Source organism: Schistocerca nitens, chromosome 4 (genome assembly GCF_023898315.1).
Source record: "Schistocerca nitens isolate TAMUIC-IGC-003100 chromosome 4, iqSchNite1.1, whole genome shotgun sequence".
Lineage (NCBI taxonomy): Eukaryota > Metazoa > Arthropoda > Insecta > Orthoptera > Acrididae > Schistocerca > Schistocerca nitens.
In genome coordinates, this window is record NC_064617.1 from 557,264,908 (window position 1) to 557,283,804 (window position 18,897).

Here is an 18,897-nt window from a genome sequence, read left to right on the forward strand (position 1 = left end):
ATAAAAATTTGCTAATGATAAAGAGTAGGCTGAAGTTTAGCATAATGGTCAGGAAGGATGTATGCACAACGGAATGTGACATGGAAGTACTAAGGAATGAAGACATACGCTTCAAATTTTTGAGGCCTTGGATACCGTGATAATGAATAGCTCAGTAGGCAGTTCTGTTGAAGAGGAAGGAACATCTCTAAAGAAAGCAATCACGGAAGTTGGAAAGGAATACATAGGTGTAAGGGCCCTGACTACGAAGAAGCCATGGATAACAGAAGATGTACTTAAAGTGTTAACGAAAGAAGGAAGTACAAACACGCTCAGGTATAGACAGGAATGTAGCTCTATTAATCCATTAGGAATGAAATAAATAAAAAGTACAGGGAAGCCAAGGATGAATGACCTCAGGGAGAATGTGAAGAAATCGAAAAAGAAATGACTGGCGGAAGAAAAGAAATAACATAGTATAGAGAAAAGTTTGAACAACCGTCGCTGATACTGAAAGCAAAGATGGTAACATTAAGTGTGCAACGGGAATTTCACTGTTAACCGCAGAGGAGAGAGGGGATAGGTGGCTTCTATGAGGTGGAAGGCTTCTCTGACGAGATTATTTGTGATAAGGAAGACACAGGGGATCCAGTATTAGAGCCAGAATGGATCCAATATTAGAGTACGAATTTAGAAGAGCATTGAAAGACTTTTTTGAGATGAAAGGTAGAAGGGATAAGTAACACTCCATCGGAATTCATAAAATTACTGTGAGAAGTGGCAATCGAATTACCGTTCAAGTTCGTGTGCAAAATATGGGAGACTGCCGATGTACCATCAGACTTTCGGAAAAATATCATTCACACAGTTCCTAAGATAGCAAGAGCCAACAATTGCGAGAATTGAGAGAATAGTTGCATAGTCCACTTAACAGCTCATGCATCCAAACTACTGACAGGAGAACGGAAAAGACAATTGGGGATCAGCTGGATGACGATCAGTTTGGCTTTAGGAAAGATAAAGCCACCAGAGAAGTGACTCTGATGTTGTGTTTGATAATGGAAACAAGACTAAAAAAAAAATAACCATCTGATCTGTCGCGTCGACCTAGAAAAACGGCCGATATTGCAAAATAGTGCAAGATGTTCGATGTCCTGAGAAACGTAGGAGTAAGAAATAGGGAAAAACGGATAATATTAAAACGCAGTCTACCACATACGAAGAGGGCTTTCCTGGGCAAGAAAAGGGTGATAGTATCAAAAATAAGCCTTAATGTAAGGAAAATATTTCTCAGTTTTTACATCATAAACACTACATTGTGTGGCAGTGAAACATGGGCCGTGGAAAAACAGGAACAGAAAAGAATCAAACCATTTGAGATGAGGTGCTACAGAAGTATGTTGAAAATTTGGTGGACTGACAAGATGAAGAATAAGGACTTTTCCATAGAATCAGTTAAGAAAAGAATACATGGAAACCACTGACAAGAAGAAGGAACAGGATAACAGGACCTGTGTCAAGACATGAGGGAATAACCTCCATGGTAACAGAGAGAGCTGCAGAGGGCATAAACTTTAGTCGAAAACAGATACTGGAATACATCCAACAAGTAAACATTTGTAAAAAGTGAAAACCCAGGAGAGATGGTCTGCAACAACACTCCACGATAAAGAAAATTTGTAGAACAGCGAAACCATAATAAGTAATTTCAGTGACAGAGAGGGGGCATGCAGTTAGGCCCAACAGCACCTCCTTTTGTGTGACAGAAGAGGAGAGTGTTTCGCAACGCTCAGGCGGTGCGGCGCCCTCGTAGGAAGTGTAAACGTACAATCAGTTGCCGCTGTTCCTCGCCAGCGTCACAGGGTGCAATATCGGCAAAAGAGTGCGTTCGAATGGGGCCGAGGTTTGCTCTGCGGGAGGCTGGTCTATCGTTCCATGACACTACGGCTCATACAGGGCACGCTGCATCAGCAGTGAGCCTTATGTGGGACCAGTGGAGAGTAGAGGGCCGTAACAGCGCCGACAGTGTATTGATCGACACAAAGTGACCACAGCGCTAGATGATGGCCGTCACGTCCGCTTGGCAATAACGGACAGAACAGCTTCGTCCATGGTGTTGGGCGACGCGCTGCAATGGCTGTGGACATGTCTCCGCCGACGGTTCGACGGTGTCCTCAACTGACTGGACTAGTGGCAAGCATGCCACTGTGTCGGCTTCTACTGACCAGAACCCACCGACGCCGCAGACGGAAATGGGCTCGTGAAGTCGACAGGACGTGATGTGTAGCAAAATGTATTGTTTACGGATGAGTTCCACTTTATCTTGTCCTGTAGTGATGGCCGCATACGCGTTACACGCTGCCGTGGTGAAAGTAATCGCGCACACTATATTGTTGAGTGGCATAGAGGACAAATGCCAAGTGTGATGGATGGGGCCACCATTGCTTATAACACGTACCCCGGCCGCGTTAGTCTTGAGAAAACTCTGAACAGCTACGGCTACATGAGGACAGTTTTATAGCCTGAGGCATTACCCCTCCTGCATGCCGTTCCAAATGCCATATTTCAGTAGCACAATGTCTGGCCACATGTGGCGAGAAATATGCAGGTCTCCTTCGAGGAAAGGTCTCCTGTGCACCACAGCTTCCCTCACCTGTGCGTTCGTCTAACAAGTTCCCCATTGAAAATGTGTGGGATATGGTCAGTCTGAATTTGTAGGTTAAGGTTCTTTTGCAGCCACAATTGATGCTTTGTGGACACACCTAAAAACTGCGTAGCAGAGTATTCTCCAGCAGCATGTTCAAGTGCTCTTTGATTCCATTCCACACGTCCGATGGCTCTCACTGCAACAAATTGTGGCGCTACTCCTTACAGAATTTACGGAGTCAAGGTGCATGTACAAGTCAACAAAGGTAACCATCTGTGTAGTGTCATGTCCCTAAATGGTGGAATAAATTTAATTGAGATCACATCCCATGGTCTTGGTGTTTCTGAAAACTCAAAAACACAGGTATGGATGCTACAGTGACGACTGGAGCACCACGGACTGTCAACAAGAAGACAGTAGATACAACTTCCATAACGCGGCAGTAGAGGAAGGTTTGCTGACAATGGTTCGTCTAACGAGAACGCGGGGCACAGGAGTGACACAACGCCGACATTTCAGACAAGTCTTAGTTCGGCATCACGATGGATGTACCAGAGTTTGGAGGCTATAAGATTGCATTCGTCATTGTCATACTGGTGCAGTACCTTTCGTGATGGTGTTGCAGACCATTGCGCATCTGATACGACCACCTCAGCTTCACATAACGGGTACTTTTGACGTAAGGTTACGTGTCTGACATGCTGAGCCCCGAGGTTAAGCCCTATAATCGACGTCTCCGTGAAGTTATCCTTCAACAAAACGCAAGACCGCATTTTTCCTATACTATCCTGAGCTAGCAACGTACTCGCCGCAGTGGATGGACCTGTTGCCGTCAGATCACCGAAGTTAAGCGCTGTCAGGAGGGCCGGCACTTGGATGGGTGACCATCCAGGCCGCCATGAACTGTTGCCATTTCTCGGGGTGCACTCAGCCTCGTGATGCCTATGGAGGAGCTACTTGACCGAATAGTAGTGGCTCCGGTCAAAGAAAACCATCATAACGTCCGGAGAAGCGGTGTGCTGACCACGCGCCCCTCCTGTCCGCTTCCTCCGCTGAGGATGACACGGCAGTCGGATGGTCGCAATGGGCCGCTTGCGGCCTGAAGACAGAGTGCTTCTTTTTTTTAAATCCTGAACTACCTCTATGCACATCATGTCCTACTGTAGTCTTGGTTGTTGCTTGCTGAGAGACTGGCACACTGACACTCGGTAGCCATTATCATTAGCATAGTGGAGGAGTAGTATGGGGCGACGTAGCCCTGTCGGTCATCCAGACTCAGTGCGATTCGATTCCACGCGGGCTAGAGCTCCTGTTGATATCAGAAGTGGCAACTTGATGTTCTGAATTCTCACCCTCTATACTATCGAAACGTACACGACTTTAATCACGTATCCTTCCTGCTGTTCGGCACACGCATAGTTAATTTTCTATTGTTTTCTATTTTTTTCTGGTGATGCAATTATACTAGTGTACGATTTCATGGATGTATGGTACGGACTCCCATATATTGTCCCCAGTCACAATTAGTGTAATGCAGCCAGCCGCATACGTTTTGTTTCGCAGGGCTGTACCAGATTGTAATGGACCTGGGGTTTCCCGAGGCCACAACGGAAGCGCAGTACCTCGCCCTGGCAGCCTGCCACATCACCGCCATGACGTCAGCCGTCAGCAACCCTATCGTCTACGGCTGGCTGAACTCCAACATCCGACACGAGTTCATGCAACTGCTCCCTTCGAGATGCAAAAGGGGTAAGACGGTGGTGTGACGGTAACGTGTATGTTACGTGAGATGAGAGCTTGTTCAGAATTAATGGAGTGTCTACTCGTGACGATAACATTACACTGAGCGAACAACACGTAAACGTAAAAGGAAATCGTAAGCAAGCTACAACTTGGTTTACCATTTCTTAAAGCCCCTACAGAGATTACAAATTATTGATAGCTAAAAATTTGGCATCCAGTAGTTATCAAAATTATTAAATTAAAAATTTTGTTTCATTTTCATGTAACTGTTTTCAGTATACGTTCGTTTGTTACCAAAGATTAATGCTTGTTACTATGTACGTTGTACTGTGATATTAATTATTAAAGTAGCAGCTGCTCTGACTCGCCCATGATGACAACAGTTCTGATGTGACAAATAACAGCCAGAGACTACAGAATAGTTTGTGTATTAAACAACCTTCTATACGGACTCAAAAATGATATTCCTGATTAAACAGCAATAACCACGCTCAAGCACATATAAACATTTAGACATCCACAAGATTGGAAGTGCCAATTGTTCATAGTATTAAATCTGCTGTTATTAAAAATGTACATCTTTTCAAAAAATATTTATTACAAACGTGTAGGTGTGATAAATCATTACATGATTAAAAATGTACATCTTTTAAAAAAATATTTATTACAAACGTGTAGATGTGATAAATCATCACATGGGGAACAACTAGTGTTAGAGACAAAATGTTTGCTTACGCCTAATGTCATCGTTCAAGAGTGTTTGCGCCCCAGAAAGGAGGCAGCAAGGAGGCAATCTGCAGCCTTTGTATGCAATGTGTGACGCCTGTCATGGATTCATACCGCGTGAAAAGTGGTAGGTGTAGCAAAACTGAAGTTCTTGATTCTAAAATCACTCTCTCCCCTCAGACAAACTCTTTCTTATAGTTTTCTTGTTGAGAATCACTCCATCAATTTACTGGCATAGATTTCATGCTGTGCACCTGGTTAATAGACTACGCTTATTCGGTGAAATCTCTAACCCCAGGGCTGAGGGATACTAAAACACGTCAAGCGTCGTTGGGAACAATTTGTCCCTAACTAAAGTCGTTCACCATGACGTAATCCGTCACCCACAGAGGTTTTTCGCAAAGAATGGGAAACATCCTGCACAAATGGATGAATGAAAATTGTGCACAACTTCAGACATCGAGTAACTTTCTGTAAAATTATTCGGAATTTTTTTGGGTACGTCGTTTGTTCTACATTAAAAATTCATTAAAATACAACAGGTGTAATGTGTGGGTATCTGATTATTTTGTTTGAAGTAGAGAATGTTGTAATTACGTGATGAAACTGTTACATATGAACCATCCAGCAAAGTAGTTTTCACTGTTACAGAACTAATAAAGAACTGGACTTATGTATTAGGCTTAATACTTTAGTAACCCCTAAACATTAAATAAATAACGCCTCGATGATGACAGATGCCTTATCTTTATAATAAACTACATTCTGTGCAGCTTATTTTCACATTATAGATTTCATCACTGTGACTACATCTTCATTTACATGTCATTACAGTAGGAAACATGTATCGGGTAAATTTAAAAGCAGTTTTTTTTTTATTTTCTAGTCTTCCTTAACTGCCCTGTAGTAATTATTGTTGAACTGTTGGGAAAAAGGCTTTTTTTTTAAAAAAATATGTCAGAAATCTATGGAGTAACTTAATAAGGACTCAAAAAGTGAATTTGAAAGACTTAAAACTGACCCGGTCATTGGACAGCAACGTAAGAACCGTTTCCTTCCTTCGGTTAATCTAAAATATACTTGTAAGCACGTCTTTCACAATTTATTATGAGCGCCCTGATGTAGAAGTAATTGTAGTCATTTTTGTACTAAAGTTCAAAATGTTTAGAATGAGGTCAACCAGAAAGTGAAGACTGACGTTATTGATCACGAAGTATGCATGACGCGTATAGGGATTATTTCCATCTTCAGAACTCTAAAATAGAAACGTAACAAATGAATTGATATACAAAAATACATTAGAATAACTTTTTAGATGGTAATAACTAAACAACATTAACCAAAAGTGTAAATACAGTCCATTTCTACCTACCCAAGAGCAAAGGTTGCTCAAGGGTGAGAACGTTATCATTTGTGTACGTGACTTGAGATGACGTACTAAGTGAGTTCCCATAAAGCAAGGGTCGAAAGATAAAATTGCCGCTACGTGACAGAAGGGTTAAATGGTGGCGCCGTGTCATAAATTACATAAAATTACATAATTACATAAAATGACAAAATTAAAAGTGGTACATTAGTGCACATGCCAAAATACAAGGAAACATAAAGAAACGTTACATATAGATCATATGATCAAAATACGTGGTAATATGTGTCCAAGAACATTGATAGGTCATTGACCACTAATCGCGAAAATGACATAATTTATTGTTAAGAGATATAATACAAAGCCATTACCTTAAAATTACATTTAAAAATCAGTTATAAGACATAACAAAATAATTTTTGTTGTTGTGGCATTCAGATCCCAAAAGGATTTCGTGCAGCTGCCCACACTGCTCCGTCCTGTGCAAGCTTCTTCGTCTCTACAAAACTGTTGCATCGTACATCTACTTCAGCTTCTTCACCGTTTCAAGCCTTTCCTCCCTCTACAACCTTCACATTCCACCCAACACATAATTCCTTCTATTACCTCAGGATGTCTCCTGAGAGCAGTGATTATTATTCACCGTTGTGTTACCTCACTATCTCTGCTTATTTCGATTGTAATGTCCCACAGCGAAGCAATAACACCGTATTCCAAATAAGAGAGCTAATTTGCGGTGAGTCTGAATGAGCAACTAGCAATATAGTGAATATATAAAAATTGCAAGACATGTGAGATCAAGGATTACCTGTCTAGAATCTGCTTGATATGGGTACCCTCTACCTAAACATGTATGGGGCAATGGATATAGTCACGTAGGAGATCAGTGGGAATCTTCTTCACTTATACCTCGAGAAATGTAGATACATACACATACATTCGAATGGGGCACTAATCTGGAATCTTTTGCAATGGAGAAATCTTAATGACTTTCTTCAGCTAAAGGCCACACACGCTGTGGGTACACATGTTGTATCCTTAGTGCCGGCCTGGCACCCGGGTTTGCTGCCCGGTACTCTGGAGATTTTTCCTCAAAGGGAGCACGCTTCGTCGTTACGCCAACTATGGAGCTACTCGGCCGATTAGTAGGGGTTCCAAAGCGAAGAAACCCAACAACGACCGGAAGAGCGGTGTACTTACCATATGGCCCTCTATACTGCACTCAGTAATGCCATTGGTAGGAGATGACACGGCGGTCGGTCGCGCTAGAGCGGGCCGTCTGGGACCAGAACGCAGAACATTACTATTAACTCATGTATTTTATATGAGTGTGTTATGATAGAATCATGTACTTATGGTGAATAGTTTCAGTATCTCGCATGGCCTCCTCCTGTTACAATTATGCGCTGTGATCGTGTATGGTGCTATCACAGAGATGTCTCCTTTGGTGATAGTTGGCGCCACTACAAGTAAATATTGTCATAAATATACAATGGATTTGTCATGTATTTCAGACAAAACTATGCATCCTCGCGCCATGTGCCATAAAGTATCATGAGTCTTCAGGGGATGACAGTGATCGTCTTGAGGGAGGAGGGGGCGGGGGTATACACCACTGGTTAATCCCTAACTGTGTGAACGAAGATTGTGCTGGCGAAGAAGCACATTTGCATGGCGCTGTACGAGTGAGAAGAGAATGGGATAGATGGAATTCTGGAACTATCCTACACTGTTTAACGTTCATTCAACAAGCAAAATATGTATATAATTATCACAGATTAAAATTTTCACATAGTGGAGATGTTGATTGTGACGATTATGGTGTAGTGGTAACTAAGGCTCTCCTAAACGAAGCCACACATTCACGCCATCTTTCTGACAGCAAAACAGATTATACACTTTTCCTGTATCATCATATCGTTTAGCCTCCCCCATCCCCACCCCCCCACCCCATCTTCATATTTCGCTGTACCATTGGAGGACGGCTTTATGACGAATAGAACACAATCTGGTTGAGCAGCTAGTAGTAAATATTTCCTGTTAGTCCTGTGTCACATTCTATGGGCTTCAATGGTTTTAATTGGGCTGCGAATCTCTACCTTTGCTTTAATCTGCGACTACATATTGTTCAAATTGCTTCGAAAGTGCCTATGTCGGTTTTGGCTGTGCTGCGAATGGCCCTAATTGACCACAATATGTAGTGGTTCGAATATGCGTTTGTACGGAATAGCAGTACGCGTCCGGAATGAGGATTACGAGAATGTCGTCTTACGTTACGCTGCTACCATTAACATCGATACGCTGTGGACACCTCACGCCCGCTATTTCCTCTATGCTTCGCAAGGGTTATCATGCCTTCGGAAAGTTTTCAGTACAGTTAACTACGCTTAGGTAGGTAGGCAAGTAGGAAGGCAGGTAGGATTAACGACTTTTGCAGTCCATATACAGGATGAACCAGAGCTCCAACGACACGACAAACTTTCAGAGGTAGTAGTATGGATCAAAACAAAACAAAACAAAAAAATGTCCTGTAACCTTCGGCTCTAAAAGGCATACCTTACGAGCTGTGAGCACATTTTCTATAGAAGAGGTGTGTTTCACAGTAACAAAGATGAGCTAGTGCCCTTAGCTGCTAATGCATGCAATGTAGAGCCCATGTTTATTACACATTTCTATCTCGGTTTGGTCGAAGAAAGTTTGTCTGTAGAGTTATGGTTCACCGTATATTATTAAAGATTTCACAATGAAATTCTAATTCTGAAATAGCATTTGGATGTTGGTAGTTTGGTAGACAGTCATGCAATAAGGCGGAGCATCTACCAGGACTTGTCGGAATCCGAAAACGGCAATTTCTGGCTCTGCTGACACAAAGATTTACCATTCCACGATACTGCTACTCGCACTATTCGCGGTATGATGACTAAAGTGCAAATATGGGCTCGACTGCATCAGGTGGAACATGCTGGATTTCAACTGTCGCACGTAACAGGGATTACGTGAGGACAGAAATTGATCGCTCGGCAGAGATAGATCCACACATACAGCGAATGTTTTTTATGGTTCTCTTGATGGTTCATCAGAAGTAGGTTTACCGACTGTGGTCCGCCCCATAAGAGCACTGGACGCAGTACTGACCTTGCAGACGAGTTACAACATCACGTTGGACTTATTCGTATCTCGACGTTTCGAGAAGAACGAAAGCTGTCAGATTCCATTCGTCTTCGTCGCACAGGACCAGTGCTTGTCATGATGTAGGGTGTCATTGGGTACACAATACAGTCATGTCTGTTTGGTATAGCCCCCATGTTTCTGTTAACGCTTGTCTGTTGGCCTATGTCACTCTGGTGTAATCTAATAACAAGGCAACGCATGACCACACTTTGTGTCTTAGAGTATTCGACTGTTGCTCCGACCAACGCGTTCTCCAGAAGTATTCCCGTGAATGGCGGGGAAGACTGGGAACACTCGCCAACCACAGAATTGGCGAACTCTGCCCTACTGTTGAAGCAGCATGTAATACCGAATCCGTAAGTGTCATCAAAGCTCAGTTCGATTCGATATACAGCAGCTTCAGAGGTACTGTTCCTGCCGAAGATGAGAGCTCTATGTACTCCAATTTCGATTCTGATGAGAATCACCCTATCATTGAACTGTTCACGATAACTCACACTCCGCCCTACTTTCATATTCGTAATCAATCATACACTCGTTATACCATTTTCTGCGGCTGTTGGTATTACCCTGTACTTAGCTAATCAGAAATCTTTGTCTTATTTCCATTTCACTTCACTGACCCCCACTATATCTAGATTCTACCTTAGCATTTCCCCTTCAAGCTTTTATACCTTCACTATACTGTTAGAACTTCTGACATTCCACGCCACAGCTCGTAGAACGTAATCCTTTCGTTGGTTATTCAGGTTTTTCCTGCAGATATGGATGGTGGTCTAGTCCGGAATTTTTTGCCAGTGCAGAGATCATCAGGAGCCATTTCAATTGGACGCCACATGTCTTGTGGATGTACATTGTGTGTCTTTAATGCAGTGGTTTTCGCCATCTTCTGCATCCTCATGCTGTTGATCATTGCTGATTACTCCGTCTTTACGAGCAGTTACGCACTCTAAAGGCAAGAGAGTGTCCTGAAACTCGGTCCATTCCTCCATCCTCTTTGGAAAGGTCGTTCACTAAAAGAGGGGTGAGTTCCTATGCCAGAAGTCTTCGACCGCCATTTCAGATGCTTTTTATTCAAAATTTAAGCGATGTAGGGTTTCGAATACGGTACCGAGGACGTTTTGAGTACAAATCAAGGACGCTACCCCCTTTTCTTTTTTCTTTTCTACATTTTGTTCGTTATTGTTCATTACATTTGGTCTGGGCGGACGTCACGTAATACCCTTTCAAGTTCATTGTTGTGGCCGAACACGCTGAGCTACTGTGCAGGCGAGGCTAAGCCAGCGCGCGTATCTGACAGGTAGCGAAACAAGTTTTAAATCTAATTTAAAATAATTGCTCTTAGACAACTCGTTCTATTCCACTGACGAATTTTCATTTTCTACCGTCACTTACAGAAGGATTCAGTGCACTCTTTACACCTATCCCCTCTTTCCTCTGCGTTTAGCAGCGGAATTCCGACTGCACTCTTGCTGTTATCGTCTGCTTCCGTAGCTTGGTGGGTCGATTTGTGCGGGTTGCACTCTGATTTTTGAGGCAAACTAAGGACTTACTCGACCTACTGGTAGCGGTTACAAATTCAAGAAACCAGACGACGACTGGGAGAGCGTTTGTTGACCACGTGTGTCTCCTCAAGGCGTCCAAAGACGCCGTTGGCAGAGGATGACAGGGTCCATGTCGGGCCTGATATGTCCGTCTGGAGTCCGAACGCTGAACTTTACTTTTTCCCTTTTTCTTAATGTTATCACCCCTTCTGTTCATTACATAGAGCATTGGTGTGACTATTCTACAATATGAGTCAGTCCTCCTGACGCTTACTCCTTTTTAGATTGGTTCACATTATCCTGGAGTCCTTTCCTCTTGGCCTCGATACATTCCAGTTTGTCAGTGGAAATATTTCTTCTCTTACCAAATGTTCTACTTCTGCTGAGTTATGTTCCTTGTACCTTTGTTTGATCCACCAATATCTTTGCTTGGCCTTTCTAGATATGTCCACTCCTCTGCAACTGAAATTTTTACTGTCGTACTTCTTATCGCAGTATAAAAGTCCCTAGCACAACCCAAACGAATCTCAAATGGTTCGTCAGTACTTCAGTATTCCACTTTCTTCCACACTCATCCGAACGTTCTCATAAACTTCCATCGTTACTAAATTGTGATCTGAGTCAATACCTGCAAATAGTTTTCCTTCCAATCGAATACATGATTTCGAAGTATGTGTCTGGCCATGATGAAACGCATCTGTAATCTTCTGTGTCTCATTTTCTCCAAGTGTAACTCCTCGTAACATTCTTGAACGGAGAATTCTGTCTCTTCTCTCATTTCAAATGCCAGGCATGTAACATCTTTTCTATTCCTTCATTTACAACCGCGTCCAATTCCCGTAATTATTAGATTTTCATCTCCGTTTACATACAGAATTACCTGTTCACTAACCTCGTATACTTTTATCTCTTGTTCTTCTCCTTGTGACCTCGGCATTTATACCTGTATAGCCATTGTCGGCGATAGTTTGCTGTCGAATATGATACGAACAATCCCACCACTGAACGTCCACTTGCTCACTCACTGCTCTACTTTCCGATTCATTACGAATCCCACTCCTCTCATACATATTATGTTGTTGTTAATATTCGTCCGACGAGAAATCATTATATTCTTTCCATTTCATTTCATTGACTTGCACTATCTAGACTGAGGTCTTACATTTCTCTTTTGAGATTTTCTTGTTTTCCTACTACGTTATAACTTCTGACAACACATGCTCCTTCTCGTTGAATGTTACCTCTTCGTTGGTTATTCAACTTTTATTCTCACGTTCACCACCCCCCTCCCCCCCCTTCCCCTTGATCGTACCCTCTCAGAAATACGAATGGGGAGCTAGTGCGGAATCTTTATCCTATGGACAGATCCTCTCTTTATTGCAGTCACGCATCCTATGGATACATATTTTGTGCCTTTAATGTTGTAGTTATCATTGCCTTCTGCATCCTGGTGCAGTTGATCATTGCTGATTCTTACGGCTTATTTGGAGAGTTTCCCATCCAAAGGGAAAGGGGGTTCCCAAAACCTCCGTCCATTCCTCCGCCTTCCTTGACAATGCCTTTGACAGAGCAAGCGTGACTGTGTGTGTCGGAAGTCCTTGTCCGGCACTGTTGACGACTTTTCTATAATATTTAAGTCATGGATAGGCTCGAAGCCGGGACCCACGCTGTTTCGATTACAAGTCCGAATCACTACCCCTAGACCACATGTTCATTAATGAATACGCACAATAACTAAACGTTCGTTACTTACTATTTTTTCCTGCTGTTCCAGTTTTAATAGCCAACTGCATATTCACTGCAGTGCAAGTATCCTATACGACAAACAGCACGCAATTCTGAATATAGGCCGTTCATCAGTTCCTACGTTGACCTATAGGAGAGTGTTTACGTTACATTTGCACCGTGACCTAACTTGAGCGCACGTCTTTGTGACGTCAGAAATATAGTGTTTGTGGCCAAAGATAAATATGTATAAAAGCTATTTAGTAGAGAAGCTTTTATCGAACATCTTTGATAAAAGTAAGAGTTACGGCCATTGCTTAAATGCCACTTCACTTGCCTTAGTGCATGTAAGCTGTAAAATGACGATGTATATGTGGTGCGTGCCTACCACCACAGTGAACATTGCAAAATATGAAGAATACGAAATTCTTGATTACACAAAGCATAGTGGCTACAAAACCCGTAGTAAGCGGTCGGAATCTTACAAAGAAATACCAGCTGTGTTCGAATTTGCAAATGATGTTAAGCTGACATATAACAAGAATGGATGTGAAAATCCAAGTTTTTTGAAATTGTACATAAGTGAAATGTATGTATTTATTTGTACTCTTATAACCTAATTTAGCCTTCATAACTTACTCATTAGGTGATTTATATATTGGTTCACATGTTTCTGCAATAATATGTAAAATAGTACATGGAGATTCGAGTAATATATTGCAAGATGGAATAGCTTTCGCCTGTTGATAATAATCTTAACTTGGCCAAGACCTCTAGCAGAAATAGCATTCATGATTTAAACAATGAAACACTGTGTCAGTTAAGAATTTTTGCAAGATACTTTTCAAGAAATTATTCCCAAGATTAAGTACAAATATTTACATAGGTATTTTATGCAATGTTTTGGAAAACCAGTCAAAAGAAATTTGTCCGATTGCGGTAACCTGTGAAACACAACTGCATGGCAAGAGAGGCAGATAACACACATACAAAAACCACATAAAATACTTGTGCGAATATTTATTTTTCTCGAAACGCGACATATTAAGCACGAAAAATACGTAGCTAGTGCAGTGTTTCACTAATTAAATCATCAATGACGCAGTTGCAGGCTTTTCAAATACAACGGTTGAGATGAATGAAATTAAAAAGAGACTTTTCTTAAAGGAGTGTTGTGTATGCAAATATTAGAGGCCAATTTCAACGTGGCAATCTGAAACGTTTGTTCACGCATTCTCAAATAATGTTCCTTGTTTTTATGTCCTCGCACTGTAGGTGACGTAGCTAATTATGGTAAACACTTTGGGCTTCTCCTGTCGCTACGCACAGTTTCACACAGTGCCGTTTACGTTTCTCTTTCTTTTCAGGCAGTGTACTCGCCACCAACGTATTGTGCTGTTGTTAACTTTTCAGCATCCATACGTTTGTGTCGGCCCACATTTAACACTACATTGCTGACGTCACACAGACGTGATTCTTGTACTTATAGTTGGCCACGGTTATCATTGTATGAAGTACTTAGGCCTTGTTGCTGGACGAGTAATTTGCAGATCTGCTTACCCGCCGTCCGTGTTCCAGTACTGGCGCGGCCCACGTCTTGCGCCGAAACGGGTACGGGCCGGGGCGGCGGCGGCGGCTTGGAAGACGGCACGACCCGTACGCAGCTTGCCGCGCCCACCGCCAACAGCAGCACCGTCGCGGCCGCCGCCAGCCATCAGGGGGCGCTGCTACCCCTCCAGCACCGCAACGGCGCAGCCAGTTTTCTACGGCCCACCGCCAAGGAGGCATCAGTGACGGCACTCTAATGCTCTAGTGTGAACAGCACGAAAACCGAATATCTGCTCTGCTGACGTCGCCCTCTTCAGCTTTCGCCTTCGTTGTTGAGCACGCGATGCTGAACTGGCGAGTGGCAGCTGCGAGAAGTGTGTGCGAGACAACATACCGTTGCTGAATGCGAATGAACTCTTTCGGTATAGAACTGCAACGGATGATTGAATGAGCTGTATAGAGGAGCTGCTTTAGCGAAGCCGGGAAGATTCCTTTGCTGACTAGTATGTGCCACCTTTTTCGTGGCATTGAGTCGTTAGTAACTCCTTGTCATCAGTGTCATGGGATACTACTTTGATTCGACTCGTTAAAACATCACAGTGAGTACTTTCACAAATCCGAGTGTGACTTGCAGTCCGATACATAATTTCTTAAAGCTGATAACAGATCATACTCCACTTGAATATGACCTATTCTTTCATAAATGCATTAGTCATTTTTAATTCCTTACAAGTCATAGTCTAGAAAACTATGCAGAAAATTTTGAAACACTAACCTGATCGACAAGTAACTCCTACTATCCTCAACTGATAGACCTATAGTACAACTACAGACTTAAAAATAGATGAACCTTTCTCCATTTTGTCTCTTCTTTATGCTATGACAAAGATCTCTAACATGAGGACAAACATCCTCATTTTGCCACACATCCCGTTTACTCTGTAATAATTTACCATACCATCTTGTTCATGTCTTAAATTCCCTACATCAGGTCGTTAATTCTCGCGACATCTTGTAAACGTTCGCACATCCGTGAATTCCATGTTATACATTTCTTTTTCTCACATCTATCACCGTACCACGAGGGTTTGGTGTGTTCTACCAAACACCACCTGTAAACACAAGAAAGTTCAAGAGAGTTAACTGTTAACCGTTACTACTAGTTTGTAGCTTCTCCGTAAACAAGACGATAAATCATACATAAACCGAATCAAAATTTGAAAATACCATACCGCATGTGCAGAACCGCATATCAAAATCTATGTAAATATAGAAAACAATTCCACGTCAAACCACAAATTCTCCACAGACCTGTGGTTATCTAAAATTGTTTTTTACAGTAAATGTATTCCTCGCTTTCTTCTATTCCAGCTGCCTCTGCAGAAGTATATTCATTGCTATGATGACGAACTGTGTGTAATATTTTTTATTGGTCTTGCTCGTGTTATGAGTTAATGTGATTTACTTATGTAAGATATCTTGACTGTTGCCACTTTGCTTCCTAATTCTGTTTAAAGACAGTTTTTGTGGACATACAAGACGGACTGGAAGCTGGCTCGGTTCAATGGCCTGCTCTGTTTGCTGTTAAAAGATAAGACTCCTCTGGCCCAGTGCTGAAGTAAGAGGATGTGGGATTGCAGAGAGAGAGAGAGAGAGAGAGAGAGAGAGACGCCAGCTGGTGTCCCCGGCGCTAATGAGCCCACGTCAGGGACGCCAGTGCGCTAATCTCTGCCACGCCAGGGGAGGAGTATTTGCTGCTAAACAAACATGTCTTTCTGTGTATCTTACGGTGTAAATAAAATATAACTGTTACTCAGTATTTATTTTGTTTACTCAATATTACAGAAACCTTTCATTCGTTGGTTTTCAGACGCACAGAACAATACAAGGAAGAAAATACAAGGGGCCTTGTTAAAACAATTACACACTGTTAACGCAGGCCAAGTAAGTTTTTTGCAGTTCTGGACTACACTTTTGAACGTGGCACTGTTTCTCAGTCTAGTCACAACGTCTGTATAGACAATGGTCGGAACGTGCTCCCAGCCGTTCATCTCCTCGACGGTAAATACACCCTCTATCATCATAGTCGGAAAATGTCTTTTCCCTTCTGATGTTCTTTCACCTCACCGAAAAGATGGAGAACTCCTGTTGCGAGATACGAACTTTGTGGACAGCACCATGGTGTAATAGTTGACACCGTTTCAATAAGACTGGATGCCACACTGCATTTGGTCCATATCCTGCCGGAATTTCACGGTGAATTTGATTACAGTTAAGACGTTTTCCCAACAAGAATAGTACCGTTCCCTATAGTTCAACTTCGGAGTACATTTCAAACAGTGTAGCATTCTCATTGACCAAAGTTTTTAGAGTGAGATGACACGTGTTAACTTACATTATGAAGCTTATACATTGATTTAAAGATTAGTGAATCGCGTGATGTGCTCATTGAAATCCTGAGAGAACGATTGTTCCTCCTTTCAGGAAAGGTCCCCCCTTACGAATGTTCTGTTAACAACTTGCTCTGTGAAAGATGTTCTGCACCAACAAAGCTGAATACTAGCAAACTCACCCAAAGGACACTTAACGACATTTCTGTACACAAATGGTATTTTTTTTTTTTTTTTGGAATAGTAACTATTATCGACTTTTTCCTGTTTAATAATATGTTTCTTCGGCTGTTACTAATCAACACTAAGGTAGTATTGCAACGCCTAAAATCAGAATGCTACCGGGTACATAACAGCCAGAGTCTCACTTTAGGATAAATGACAAGGGACTGAAGATAGCCAATATCTATCTGAGACTTTCGCGAAACTTTAAAGTGTTGAGAATTTGAACAATCGTGTAACTAGTTCATAGAAGTGGTTTTGTATTCTTCATTAATTGGTTTTGTATTTTATATGAATACAATTCAGTTTGATTAAAATGTAATGAGTCGAATATTCCTATTTATGAATACAAAATTAGGTCCTGAAATTTACAGAGATTCATTTCGATATATTATCGCTGTATAATCACTTAATGTAGAGTCTTAAGACGATGAGCTAGAATTAAACTGCAATAACGTATCACGTGGCCTGGTAGGAACAGTGTGAGTGATTGGCTCCAGTGCGTCTGATATTAGTGATGTTATGTTCAGAGTCTTGCAGCTATAACACCCCACCTGTTGTTTGTCTGGATTTTGCCTTTCTTCACCCCCGTCAAACAACTTACAGAGAAATCGTGAGTGGAAATGTATGCAAGAATGGGTAACGCTAGATTTAAATGTCACCCTGTCGCCCTTAATTAATCTGCGGTGGTAATGTTGATGATAAATCACACCTAATTTTAATTCCAAACATGAACCATAACGAACACTTAAGGGGTTCAATGATATCAGACAATTACAAAGAAATAAAATAAAGCAAGAGGTGAATTCAAGATCAAATTACTGAAATTAGAAACTCTACCGAATCAATAAATTTACTATTAACTTCACACCAGTTCTAAACAAAAACACAAGTGAGCCATTTATGAATTACCCTCGTAGCTGGGATTGGCTGTGAACTGTGCCAAAATCTGTACAAAACGCAATGTCCTATAAATTGGCTGACCGACTGACATCGACAAAAGACGAAAAATAAGATGAATTAGTATACCCCAAGGTATCGTAAAACCTCAGTGGAAACAGCAATCGCACGTGATCCAACTATTTAACGCTACTCCTAACACAGGCCAATGTGGGAGCAATCTCTCCGTACTACTGCTGCTGTGGCTGCGGTCTCCAGCGGGCGACGGCGTGGCCATGGAATCCGGGTGCGGCGCCTCGGAAATTACACTCCTTCAATACTTGGACAACAGACTGCTGTCCGTAAACTTCTCAAATTACGACAATCTTCCCATCAGCGAAGAGCTGATATGGCTCACGTCCTCTCAGAACGAAAGCCCAAGACGGAAGACGTCAACAGAGAGTCGAGCAAGATCGCTCTTCGCCTCTGTTTTCCTCACCAAAACTTAACCGAGTGAATCACATCCCTAGAAACGCTCAAAATACCCAGTTTCCCAGTGCCGACCAATGTACGGCCTGGGAATCGAACTACACTCCTGGAAATTGAAATAAGAACACCGTGATTTCATTGTCCCAGGAAGGGGAAACTTTATTGACACATTCCTGGGGTCAGATACATCATATGATCACACTGACAGAACCACAGGCACATAGACACAGGCAACAGAGCATGCACAATGTCGGCACTAGTACAGTGTATATCCACCATTCGCAGCAATGCAGGCTGCTATTCTCCCATGGAGACGATCGTAGAGATGCTGGATGTAGTCCTGTGGAACGGCTTGCCATGCCATTTCCACCTGGCGTCTCAGTTGGACCATGGTTCGTGCTGGAAGTGCAAACCGCGTGAGACGACGCTTCATCCAGTCCCAAACATGCTCAATGGGGGACAGATCCG

The 18,897-nt window shown here is 42.3% G+C and overlaps 1 protein-coding gene across 1 annotated transcript in view; it reads left to right on the forward strand.

Annotated features, from left to right (window-relative positions):
• Window positions 1–4,392, forward strand: part of LOC126252427 (neuropeptide Y receptor type 2-like) — a 251,949-nt gene extending 247,557 nt beyond the window's left edge. Inside the window, exon 4 of the mRNA XM_049953318.1 lies at window positions 4,190–4,392. Coding sequence (XP_049809275.1) covers window positions 4,190–4,392 — 203 coding nt within the window. The remainder of the gene's footprint in view (window positions 1–4,189) is intronic.
• Window positions 4,393–18,897: the final 14,505 nt, after the last annotated feature.